Source organism: Octopus bimaculoides, chromosome 3 (assembly GCF_001194135.2).
Source record: "Octopus bimaculoides isolate UCB-OBI-ISO-001 chromosome 3, ASM119413v2, whole genome shotgun sequence".
Taxonomy (NCBI): Eukaryota; Metazoa; Mollusca; class Cephalopoda; order Octopoda; family Octopodidae; genus Octopus; species Octopus bimaculoides.
In genome coordinates, this window is record NC_068983.1 from 122154277 (window position 1) to 122168171 (window position 13895).

The 13895-nt window shown below is 34.9% G+C and overlaps 2 protein-coding genes across 3 annotated transcripts in view; one reads left to right on the forward strand and one right to left on the reverse strand.

Annotated features, from left to right (window-relative positions):
* LOC106870148 (origin recognition complex subunit 2) overlaps nt 1-4942 on the forward strand; it is a 24272-nt gene extending 19330 nt beyond the window's left edge. For both annotated transcript variants that reach the window (XM_052966513.1, XM_052966514.1), the window contains 2 exons: nt 2115-2233; nt 4685-4942. In XM_052966513.1, coding sequence (XP_052822473.1) covers nt 2115-2233; nt 4685-4768 — 203 coding nt within the window. In that variant the 3' untranslated portion in view covers nt 4769-4942. The remainder of the gene's footprint in view (nt 1-2114; nt 2234-4684) is intronic.
* Nucleotides 4943-6909: 1967 nt separating this feature from the next.
* LOC106870152 (alpha-ketoglutarate dehydrogenase component 4) overlaps nt 6910-13895 on the reverse strand; it is an 8406-nt gene continuing 1420 nt past the window's right edge. The window contains exons 2-4 of the mRNA XM_014916151.2: nt 11172-11223; nt 8920-9080; nt 6910-7162 (exon numbers count right to left, since the gene is read on the reverse strand). Coding sequence (XP_014771637.1) covers nt 7145-7162; nt 8920-9080; nt 11172-11223 — 231 coding nt within the window. The 3' untranslated portion in view covers nt 6910-7144. The remainder of the gene's footprint in view (nt 7163-8919; nt 9081-11171; nt 11224-13895) is intronic.

Genomic DNA, 13895 nt, shown 5'->3' on the forward strand with positions numbered 1-13895 from the left:
CAGGTGGCATGTAAAAAACACCATTTTGAGCGTGGCCATTGCCAGTATCACATGACTGGCCCTCGTGCCGGTGGCACGTAAAAGCACCCACTACACTCTCAGAGTGGTTGGCGTTAGGAAGGGCATCCAGCTGTAGAAACTCTGCCAGATCAGATTGGAGCCTGGTGCAGCCATCCGGTTCACCAGTCCTCAGTCAAATCGTCCAACCCGTGCTAGCATGGAAAGTGGACATTAAACGATGATGATAATGATGATATATGTATATATATATATATATATATATTTATGCATATATATATATATTTGTATGTGTGTTGGTGTCCCCTTGCCTTGACACCATGTGATAGTTGTAAATGAGTGTTACCAATATACAAGTGGTGTCCTTCATTTCTAATCTTCCATTAAAACATGTCCGGCCATGAGAAAAAATGCCTTACTTGGAAACAGGTGAGGATTAGTGACAGGAAAGGTATAGAAAATCTGCTGCAATGATTTCTGTCTGACCATTGCAAATATGGAAATGTGGAGGAGGAGGAGGATATATACAGAAAAAGTTAAGGGGCTTCACATGTGTAAATTTATATTAAAAAACAAAACAAAGAAAATACTTTGAGAAATTTATCATGAGTAAAAGCAAGAAAGTATTTACATTTTTATCAAAATATGCTACTGGCTTCAGTCACTTAAAAAGATGATTTAGTCATGCTGAAATAAATGGAAAAATAAATTAAATTTTCATTATATCAGTTTCTGGAAGTTCACATGTTTTCCTTACAAAATTACATGGTGCTGGTGTTTCATTTCCTTCTGATCGTTGCTGGGTCATTGTGGTAGCAGCAGAAGGGGACTCCTGATATTCTCCTTTTATCAGGTCATCCCATAAGTTCTGTTCAATTTTACCTTTTTTAAAATTGACTGAAATTTAATAGTATTTTAGAATGTCTAATGGAATAAAAAATTATTTTTATGAATTTGTGTACATTTAAATTAATTAAATATTATTTTACAGAAGAATAGAATTAAAATTTCTTTGATTATAACCCTTTCTAACATGGAAGTATCCAAAGAGCATTTAAGGCACATAATGCTTTATGAGTACAAAAAAGGAAACTCTGCAGCCTTAGCAATTCGAAACATACACTCAATTTATGGGAAAGAATGCTTGAATGAAAGAACTTGCAGAAGATGGTTTGCAAAATTCAGAAGTGGAGATTTCAGCCTTGAAGATGAAGATCGAACAGGACGTCCAGTTGAGTCTGATGATAAGCTCCTTGAGGCATTACTTGAAGAAAATCCTGTATTATCAGTTGAAGAATTGGCAATAAAGCTTAGTTCAAACCATACAACTGTTTATCGTCATCTTCAACAAATGGGAAAGGTTCCTAAACTTGGAAAATGGGTGCCTCATGAATTGTCCGAAAGCAACCGCAAATCTCAAGTTGACATCTGCTCTTCTCTCCATTCTTGCGAACTCATAGATAATCAGGGAAAGTACATTGATGATTAAATTTCAATTAAATATAACATTTGATCACTTGTTTTCTTTATTCAAAATTCGGACAGAACTTAAGGGATGACCTGAGAATACAGCAAGTCCTTAAGAGATGTTATCTCAGGACAAATACTGTAGTAACTAGCCTTTCAACAGTGTTTATATATTAAGTACGATACCTAGATGGCTACTTTAATTAAATACTACCTCAACCTGATATACTGCTCTTTTTTTTTTTACTTCGTCTTCATATTTAAAAATTTTTGTCTTACACACACACATACTTATTCTTAGAAGAAATTAATGTTTTCGTAATCTGCATTTTGTCTTCTGTTTTTACTGATTTACATATTAAATTGTATTGTTTCAATAAAACTACGATTTTTGGGGACTATTAATATCATTTTTGAGATGAAAAGACTTTCAAAACATACACTATGTTTCCATCAGTTTGATCTTCAACAAAAAATAATTCAGATATAAATATTAAACATTTTCTATTTCTAAAGAAGTTAATAGTTCAAAAACATTATAACCATATTAATACCAACTCATTTATGATATATATACATTTACTGTCACTTGAAGTTGTATTTTCATGTATTTATCATTGTTTCTTCAGGAATGTCTTTCCATGACCTCTACCTGCGTTGCCGAGAATCATTTTTAGTAAACAATGATATTGCTTTGCGATCACAGTTGACAGAGTTCAGAGACCATAAGCTGATTAAGTCTAAGAAGGTAAAATTTAATTCTTTACATTTTATATTTGGAAATTGATCATGCTCAATATGCAGTAAAGGGTATAGATAGTAACTCCATAACTGTGAACCCAATACAAGCAATGGGTACACAAAAGATGCCATAGAATCTCAGGCAGACTAACACAGGAGAATTCCATATGTAATAAATGCCTAGGAGTAGCTTGTAGTAAGAGCATACAAGAACAGATGTCTCTCAATTGCTCTGAAGACTTCTTAGAAGTAGTTGGTAGCTCCTGTTACCTAGGTGACCAATCAGTAGTGGAGGTGGGTGTCGCAAAAGAATAGGATGCAATAATACATTGTAGCAAGACATGGGCTGTGAATTTCAAGAATATGTGAAGACTGGAAAGAAATGTAGTGATAAGCTACATGAAGTTGATGAATATGACAAATGGAGAAACATATTTTAATGTCTGCTTTCCTTGCTGGCACAGGTTCAAATGGTGTGTTATAGTTCAATAGGTTCTCATTTAAAGTTACTGCTCTCCAGACATTTTAACTTGGGTTTAGTTTCCTAATGCCAATTATTAAAGAGTGTACTAGGTGCATTTTTATTGCGGTACCAACACTAGAGAGGTTTTCATGTCCTCAATAAACCAAATGCTCTCAACTCTATGTTGGTTCTGTTTGTTTGCCACCTACTTATCCAGATGTTTGAACTGCGAAGGTCCAGAAAGTCGACCTCGACGGAATTTAAACACAGAATGTAAAGACCGATGAAATGTCACCATGCATTTTACCCAATATGCTAACAATTCTGCCAGCTTACTGCCTCGAAAGTCCAGAAATGTTAGTTTTAGATTTTGGCACAAGGCCAACAAGTTTGCTGGAGGGGATAAGTTGCTGTAATCGACCCCTAGGGCACAAGTGACACTTATTTTATCAACACCAAAAAGATGAAAGGCAAAGTCAACCTCAGCAGAATTTGAACTCACAACATAAAGACAGACAAAATACTGTTAAGGATTTTGCCCAGCATGCTAACAATTCTGCCAGTTTTCCACCTTAAGGTCCAGAAATATTAGTTTCAAATTTTGGTACAAGGCCAGCAATTTTGGGGAGGTGGTAAGTCAATTACATCAACCCCAGTATTCAACTGGTACTTATTTTATTGACCCTGAAAGGATGAAAAGTAAAATTGACCTTGGCGGAATTTGAACCCAGAACATAAAGATGGGTGAAATGTCACTAAGCGTTTTGCCCAGTATGCTAATGATTCAATTAGAACACAATCAGGTTTCCATGTCAATGCAGGTATGTGTAGTTAAGTTCACTTTGCAATGGTTCCATGTTTAATCCTATTACATGGTTCCTATGGTCTTTTACCAGCATATACTTTGTGAGTGAAACTTGGTAGAAGGAAACTGCGTGGATGCTTGTAGGATGGACCTGCATTGTTATTGGTGGTTGGACCTAGCCCGTCATTTGTTTAACATGGCCACTCAATCTTGGTTGCCTTCCGCAAAGTGTATTAGCACCTGAGCAGTTATATTGTTATGTAGTCATCGTCAGCCACATAGTCTGTTGAGCAATTGAGTGTGGACTATAGAGCCAATTCTTGCAATATATTACACACCTCTGCCTGGTTGTTGTGGTTTAGCCTCGCCAAATCATCCCGATCAAGCAGATCTATGATTGAAAGTGGCCTATGTCTAACTATCTCATCTTGTCTGTATATCAAGGCTACTTTGTTTAATATGTTCTCTTCCTTTAAGATACGAGGATGAGATTTGAAAGAGACTTTGGCTGCTGTTTCTAGCAGGTCAGACGACTACATAGAGGTAGAGACTCAGTAGTACCAACAAAAGAACCTTTACATTTTACTCAACCTGCTAGAAACAACAGCCAAATTTCCTGTTGTATTACTGTCTTAAAAATAACTCAATATTTACATCTCAGTCTTTTAGTTTATGTAGTAGTCTAGAGAGTAACATGAACAGTCACTAACTTCTTGTGGCCTGTTGTAAATAAAAGAAACCTTATCACCATTTAACGTCTGTTTTCCATGCTGGCATGGGTTAGACAGTTTGACTGCAACTGGTAAGTCAGAGAGCTGCACCAGGCTCCAGTTGTCTGTTTTGGCTTGGTTTCTACAGCTGAATACCCTTCATAACATCAACTATTTTACAGTGTACTGAGTGTTTTTTTATGTGTCCCTGCTATTGACAAAGACCACGTATGGGGTATATTATGAATTTATTGTTAGTTATAGTAGCTTAAATCTTTAGCATATTATATAATATTGATTGTAAATTATTTTAATTGTGACTTTTATTCAAATTGACATTTTGTTTTGAATACACTTAAATCTGAATTGTAGACTGGGAAATAATCACAGAATTGTGTAGTAGAAATACTTGTCTCAAGTATTCAAACCAAATACTGAACCAATCAGATACAACTAATTTATTCAATTTGTTTGTTTCAGGCTGCAGATGGCATAGAGCATCTCATCATCCAACTTGATACATCCACATTGAAAGATTATTTTGAGACGGAAGAGGCATTATAAAATTGGATGGGGGCCATCCAGTAATTACTTTACAACTGGGGTTATTTGAAATTTCCACTGTTGTTCAGAAAAAGAATTAAAGAATTTTGTAAGATAGACCATTTTATTTATATATCTATTTTGAAAGAATAAAGTGTATTTTAAAAATAAAATATTTGTAGTTGCAAACAATGATTTAAATCATTCATGTCAAATTATTTGAGGTTGCCAAATATTAAACTGATTTTTGATAAATGAGCTTTTAGAATTATTTTTCCACATTTGTGTGGGTTAATTGATTTTACAAATACAATCATTTGTACAATAACCTAGCAGGTATCTTTACTACTAGCACTATCTTCAGAGCTTTGTCCATCTTAGTTAGGTAGAAAAACTTACAAAACGAACATTAAATGAAGTAGCTGTTATTTATTATGCACAAGTCATCTTCTTAGTTTTTCTCGTCTCTTTTCAAGACATCATTGCTGTTTAATCATGAGCAGCACTCAGCTAGAGCCCTCAATATTGTACCACCTGTTGGATCTCACTTGATGAAACCACATCCCTAATATACTTATAACTGCATTGCAATAGCTGGCCCTTCTCTTCAGTAGCAGAAGGTTCTTCTTCAACCCACAACAATTATATTCTATAAAGCTTGGATGAGGCTCACTACAGAATATTGTTCTCACATCTTGGGCAGTGCTACTGCTGCTGTACATAGACTCCTTTGACTGTATCCACAAAAGGCTACTCAACTGATCAGCATTAACTCACTGAGATATGTTTCAACCTCTGGCCCACAAGTACCTGTCTCTTCAGACACTGCTTTTTCTATTGTTACTATGACGGCATCTATACCTCAGAGCTGGCTGCACTCATGTCACCGCTACTCAGGCATTCGTGTCCCATTCATCTCCAATTTATCAGACCCTGCACTACTCCAAATCCTCCCTTTCCAGAACATTCACCCTCTGAAATTTCCTCCATGCTCATGTCTTTCCCATGGCTGTTCATTTACAAAGGCTTGGGAGGAACATAAATAGCAACAATCTCACTGATCTTAGAGAATCTGCAAAGGCCAAGGACTGATCTCTCCACACCCAACAAATAAAAAAAAAAGTCATTAAAGCAGAGTAGCACTGTTTTTATTTAGTTTTTCTAAGTAAATATATTAAATTAGTATTGTTGGTATTTGAGAAAACTATTTGGTATTGAGTCACATTCCTTTAAATTCTGACCTTAATACTTTCTGAAGTTAACTTTGCTTTTAGCCCTATAAGGCTGATAAAATAAAGTACCAGTGTAATACTTGGGTCAGTTTAATTAACTATATCCTATCCACCCCATCTTTATGGTCTTGTGCCTATATTATTATTATTATCAATAATAATAATAATCCTTTCTACTAAAGGCACAAGGCCTGAAATTTGTGGAGAGGTGACTAATCGATTACATTGACCCCAGTGTTTCACTGATACTTAGTTTATCAACCCCGAAAGGATGAAAGGCAAAGTTGACCTTCGTAGAATTTGAACTCAGAACATAAAGACAGATGAAATGCTGCTAAGCATTTTGCCTGGCATGCTAATGATTCTGAGTAATAGTAGTAGTAATAGTAATGAGGTGAACTGGCAGAAATGATAGTGTCAGAAGTAACACTACAAAGCATTTCTTCTGGCATTTTGTGTTCAGAGTTCAAATCCTGCCAAGGTGACCTTTACCCTTCATCCTTTTGGGAGTCAGTAAAATAAAGTACCAGTCAAGTAAGTAAAGGAATTGAGAATTGAAGTAATGCACCTCATGAAGTTTGGTGTGCTTAGCAAAGAAATATATTTTAGAGTTAAAAAAAGAATTTAATCTTAAATAATTACTAACTGAAGATCAATCATTTAACTAACCTTTTAGCATTTAAACCAGCTACATCCAGCCCAAATATTCTATTGTTTTGTGTTCAAACTACCCAGATCCAGCCTCTCACACCTACCCTACAATGTCATTCTAAAAATACAAAAATCACATTGTCCAAAATTAAAAAAAAAATAATGCATGATTAATTCAAAACAAGTTGTTTGAATGCTAAAGATTTAAAAAAATTCCAAACTTAATTTTGACATCAATACATACAAATGTTGAGTTTTAAATGACATGAAAAAAATAAATTTATAATAACAAGTATTTATTTTACAATCATTAGCATTTATTAAAATTAAATGCTGTGATTTTTCAATACTTTTATGTTCCAAATAAACCTCTCAGAACTGTTAAAACTTGTTTGACAATATGAGAGTCTTTTTTTTTTTTTTTTTGTCTAAATCATGGTTGTAAGTTCCTTGAGCTTTTATAATAAATAAACAACACTAGCATTCTGGCTGTAACATTCTGGAGATAAATCCATTAGGCTGGGCCTCCTCTCTGAAAAACAAGAAGTAGAAATTAAGTCGTCATCATCATTGTTTAATGTCCACTCTCCATGTTGGTGTGGGCGGGACGGTTTGACCTGGAGTTGGCTAGCAGGGAGCTGTCCAGATTCCAACTGTCTGTTGTGGCATGGTTTCTATAGCTGGATTATTATTATTATTTATTATATAATAAATGTTTAAAAACGTTAGGCCAAACGACACCTTCAGCAAGAACAGGAAGGAGAGATAGGTGTATGTAGACAACTGTAGCTTACAACACACACATACACACCTACACATTTATGTATTTCAAGTATAACACATAGTCTAGCTCTGGTTTAAACATATTAAGAAATAAAAAGTAGAGTATTATAAATGTTAAGAGGAAGATATTTAATGCATCACAAGTAAAGGAACCTAGTAAATCTTTAGATATATATTATTGAAAAGAAACATCATTAGTGGATCATAAAGGTGTTTGTACTACTGTTACATTAAAAGCATCCAGCACACACTGTAAGTGGTTGGCATTAAGAAAGGCATCCAGCAGTAGAAACCAAACCAAATTAGACTGGAACTTGGTGCAGCTCTCCTACAAGCAAGCTCTGCTCAAACCATCCAGCCCATGCCAGCATGGAAAACGAATGTTAAAGGATGATGATGTAATGTCATTATTGTCTCTGATGACAATTTATTTTGAAGTTTATGCTGTTAACAAGAATCATTGACATTTTGTTACCACAACTCAAAGTTAGATTAACTGCTGGAATAGCATGAAAACCAGATAAGCACAGTGCTGATGTTATATTTTGGAACTAAAAATGCATTATCTGAAAGGTCTTCCAACTGTAAAAATATCTCCATAAAATAATTAAAATTTTCAGAACTATCCACAAAATGGCAGAGGACATGCATAAGACGTTACAAAGTCAAATTCTCTTCTCAAATTCAAGAGGTTATCAGACATTTAATATTATGTAGTAGACATATAAACAGAGCAAATTTAACTATTTCTTCATAGATTGAAAAAAATGAACAATTGATTTCTGAACCTCATTAGGTGTCTACAGCACTTGGCCAATCCCAAAGAAATAAGTAGCCAATCTGTTCAAAACGCAACAAATACTTTATTTAATATCAGCTGCCTGTCAACAGGGATCTCAGTCCATTCAGTAACAAGGTATGATATGATATATGTAAACCTATATAGATGACACATAAACATGACAGATTTAACTATTTTTCTGTAGGCTAAAAAAGTGATGAACTGTAGCAGGTTTTCATCAAGGATCACTTGAGTAATCCCTAAGAAATAAGTAGCCTATCGGTTTATATACACAACAAATCCAGTAGCTTCAAAGATCAGGGGCTGCTAATTTGCATACTATAAGTATTTAACCCTTCTTTTAATATCAACAGCTTGTCAACAGGGATTCCAGTCCACACAGTATCAAGGTATGATATAATATAGATTTCAAATTTTAGGACAAGGCCAGTAATTTCAGGGTGGTAGGTAACTTGATTACATTGACTCCAGTGCTCAACTGGTTCTTATCTTATTGATCTTGAAAAGATGCAAGGCAAAATCAACCTTGGTGGAATTTGAACTCAGAAAGTAAAGACAGATAAAATGCCACTAAACATTTTGCCCAGTGTGCATTCTGCCAGTTTGCCTCCTTAAAGAATGATATAATATTATAAAATATTTGCAAAATATTGTAAAATATCCTGTCAATCAGAAACAATAATACGCAATCAAAAGACACTCACCTCAATAAATTCCATTTCCTCAGGTGTAAGAGACTTTCTGTGGTACTTGGCTGGTAAATCTTCCCATTCTAAACAGGTGGCTAAAGTTATGTTTGTAGATTTGGAAACATTAGGTGAAGTTGATGGTGTCATATTTTGTGAAGAAGTAGATTTCACTACCCCTGAAACATCAATACATATTGTATTAAGTCTAGCATAAATTACACTTTCTTATCAGTTATTTGTGAAGGAGTTTACAATCATAAGAAATGTGGTGCTGAAGTATTTAACATCAGCTCAGTCCAGACAGCATTAAGTTATACAAAGAGAATACAAGATTAAAACTCTTCAGAAAGAAAAGTAAACATTAACCCTTTAGTATTTAAACCAGCCATATCTAGCCCAAATATTCTACAAATTTTATGTTCTAACTGGCCAGATCTGGCTTCTAACATCTACCCTACAAGGTTATTTTACAAATAGACAATCACATCATCAAAATATCGAAGCTACAAGATACTGCATGATCATTTAAAAACAATGTGAATAAATAAGCATTACACTTACAGAATAATTTGAATGCTAAATGGTTAAAGCAATGATGATGATATTCATCATCTAATTAATTAACTTTCTAAAAACAGGCACAGACACGGTTATGTGGGTGAGAAGCTTACTTCCCAACCATGTGGTTTCAAGTTCAGTCCCACTATGTGACACCTTGGGCAAGTGTCTTCTACAACAACCCCAAGCCAACGATCAAAGCTTTGTGAGTGGATTCAGGAGGTAGAAATAAAAAAACAGCCCACTGTATTATATCATCCTTTTTTCCATGCTGGCATGGGTTGGACAGTTTGACAGAAACCAGTGAGACAGACGATTGTACCAAGCTTCAATATCTGCTTTGGCTTGGTTTCTATAACTTGATGTCGTTCCTAATGTTAAGCATGTGTGTGTATGCTTTTCATGTAGCTTTGTCTTGACATCATTATGGTTGTAAATGAGAATCATTGTCATACAAGCAATGTTGATCATTTCCTATCTTCCACAGAATATTTATTTTTATTGCATTTTTGGTTTATTTCACCAGACAACTTTTGATCTATAGTTGCCACTGTAGCTGAGTTATGTATAGAATATCATCCAATCTCTCTCAATAAGAAACATCATTTGAGCCAATAAATATCTTAACTCAAATCAATGAAGAAATCTCAAGAAACTTGCCCAGCTACAAATATCCCTCAAATCCTACACTATACCACCTTTGAAGTGGAAGGACACACTGCATAATGCAGTCCTAGATGCAGTGGAATGATATTCACAGGAATAAATTTGACCATAAATCTAATGAATTCAGCTAAACAACAAAATCAACCTTGACAAATACTAAAAGAAATGCATTTAACTGGATACCAAATAGGGGCTGGACAAATTAAAAAGGACTAAATAACTATGCTGATCATCGTCGTTATTGCCACAGTTTTAACATCTACTTTTCCATGCTTGCATGAAACTGATGAGAGTACATTGGAGCAGAGTTTTTTGTTTTTTTACATCAAGATCTTATTATCTTGCTTCAGTCTACTGAAGAATAAACAGCCTATTTTATGCAAAAGATTAGAGACAAATGGCACCAGCTGAACGAACCATTTTTGCAACATGTCATAAAGCCCAGTCTTACTTCCATGGTGGGCTGCAAACAAACAACACTGTCAGGATGTCATTGTTCACAAACCAGTGAATGTGAGGAAATACAAGCTCACACACATATCATCATCATTTAATGTTCGTGCTTGCATGGTTCAGATGGAGCTTATTGGAGGTAGATTTTCTTGCCACCAACCCTCACCTGTTTCCAAGCAAAGTAATGTTTCCCATGGCCAGACATGATCTTCTAGAATATTGGAAATGAATGAGTGACAATCATTTTACAACTATAAGGCAATGTCAAGACAAGGAGACACAAATACATACACTGTCACACACATATGTATGCAATGGGCTTGTTTCAGTTTCCATCTACTAGATCCACTCACAAGGCTATAGTAGAAGACACTTGCCTAAGGTGTCATGCAGTGGGATTGAACCTGGAACCATGTAGTTGGGAAGCAAGTTTCTTATCACACAACCACACATATAACATATCAAGAAACCATTAATCAGTGTTACATATGTATCCAGACACCCTTTATCAAGTGGTGTTGATTAATGTTGTTTTTGTGCAATTATAACTGTTGAAAACACAAGATTTAATCAATGTTAGTAACAAATACCTTTTACTCTTCGGTCAGGAAACTTAATTAAAGGCACATGTGGCTTTATGGCCTGCAAAAAAAAAATATATTTAATGTTATATGAGAAGAGATTTAGATCCTTATGCTATTATGCTAGTGATGGTTAATTTGTCAACAAAACCAATAGAGAGTGGAGAAAGTCCTTTGTCTTGTGAAGCAACATCTCCGATATTAGTACCTTGATACATAAATTCACTCACTCTGTTGCAAGACCCTGGCCACATCAAACAAACAGAACAGTAAATAATAACTTTGTTCTTGTTATTGTGTAGTTCTAGGTCGACTCTAATTGAACAGACAGACATACAGTACATAGGTAATCAGTTGAATGATTAGATGTGACCAACACCACCAATCCCTTGCCACAGGTACAGCAGGATTTTACATTTTGTAGGACTATACTGTATACTTCAACATTCAGTGATATATCATATAAGGTACACTGTAGCAATCTCAACAAATATTTTGTCTACTCTCCACCTTATATCTGTCTGTATATCGGTAGGCTCTAAATTAGTGGTTCTCACTTGTTTTTTACGCTAGCAGACCCCTATTGCTACTCAAAGTTTAAAAACGAATTTTATAGATACTTCGTTCAAAATCCCTACTTTGTTTTTCAAACGTTAACTTGTGTAGGTTGAACTATGTAAAATGTTAGAGGAAGAAATCTAACTGTTTCTTGTCATAAATACATGTAAAGCAAAAATTTTTTCATGGAACCTTAATATACTATTATTGATCCCCAATTTACTACTTTGCATCCATGGACCCCCCGAAAATCTTATACGGACCTCTAAAGATCATATGAATCCTAGTTGAGAACTGCTGCTCTAGGTGATGTCCACACCAGGGATGTCTTGACAGTGTTATAAGCCCCAGGCAAAGTAATGCATGGGGGGGCCTATAGTATTTATTTATTGATAACAAGCTGCAGCTTACATAGATAAGCATGGACCCTCTAGATCTCTGCTCCCGCACCACCAGGCAATTGTCTACTGTGCTCATATCTTATGATGGTACTGGTCTACAACTGAGGTGAACAAAGTGGACTAAGAATGCAACATTTTAAAAAAGTATGCTTGTTATATATACTACTCACAATATGTATCACAAGACAATGTTCAAAGAAAAAGAAAAAATATATAAACTCTGACAATCCAAAAGAAACAATAATATAAGCATTAAGAGTTCTTCCAAACTAATGAACTTGATGCTGTTAATGTTCAGCTTAAATTTTTGTGGATAAAACATGGTTTAGAAGGAATTTCCAGAAGACAGTACTTCTAATAAGGACTGAGAAGACTGTTCAATTAGGGGTTGGAGATGAGACCCAGTACTGATAACATGTAACAGAGGCAGAGAGGCTTGGCTATAATGTATGCAGCTTGGTATTTCAAAGAAACAGAAGCTGTAGAACTTGTTGTTTAGCCCCAGGTCAGTCCTGATCAGGCAGCTCAATAATCATAACAGACATCCCATCTCTTTTCTACATAAGGGACTAGTGTTTAATGTGTCTTTGTTTATTTAAAATAGTAGGGCACAATTTGAGAGAGACTTGACTGCTACTTCTAGTAGGTTGATCGATCATACAGAGAAGAGCAGAGAACCATTCGTTTTAGTACTGGGGGAGAATTGTAGGTGCACAAGAATATGGTGATACATCAGTGTTGAGAAAATAATTTTACAAATTCAAAAATAAGTTACTTATATTAAATTACTGTTTTGGCATTAAGGTTTAAACTTTTTTTTACAGTGGATTTTTCTATACTTCATTAATGAGTGGTTGCACATTTGAATGTAGGGAAAATTCTGAGTAAGATGTTGTCCACACCTAGTGTGGAGGTTTACACCCAAACTGATCTGTGCAATAATAGAAGATATGTAGAAGAGAAATATATTATTAGGTAGTAAAGACTTATGCATGTGGTATGTTGGAGGTGAGAAACAGCTGGTATGAGCCATTTTGCAAGTGGAATAGGTAAATCAAAGATAATTAATTCTTCAATTTCAGTGTTTATAAGAAAACATGGACAATAAACAGGTTTCCAAAGCTAAAGTTTAGCAAGTTAAACTCACACAGAGTCAACTAATGAAAATAAACATCTGAAGGCATCAAGAACTTATACAAGCTTTATATTAAAGGTTAGTAGCAAAAATACATATATAACAAACATACTTTTTGAAAATCTCACTATTGACCTAATTAACTGGACTTTTAGTGTGTGCGCATACGCCTTTGGTGATTTAAGAAGTTCGTAGACACCTAAAATGATTACGTAAAAAGTCCATTTCGTCTATTTAATCCGTTATAAACATTAAAAAAACTTTTTTTTATATTCCTTCATATCAAGGCGTACAATAATTTATTGATACATTATAGTGGATAATTCATTTGACAATTTCCAAAGAGTTTAAATCGCATATGACAATGGGATAAAAGCAGTTTACTTCGCTCATCTCAAAATTCGGGGAACGAATCCAATGCACACGACACTTAATTAAAAAATCTTCTGGGAGAGCCTGGAGTCGACCTAAAGCATGATGAGTAAAGATTGGATAGTCGGAAATTGAATGGGAAGCCCGTCGAATTCGTGTCATTGCTTATTACACTGATTGTTAACCATCAAATTTACTTCAAGGGATAAAGTGTATGTGGAATACCCAATCACTTACACTGTAATTCGAGTTGGTTGTTCGAAGAAC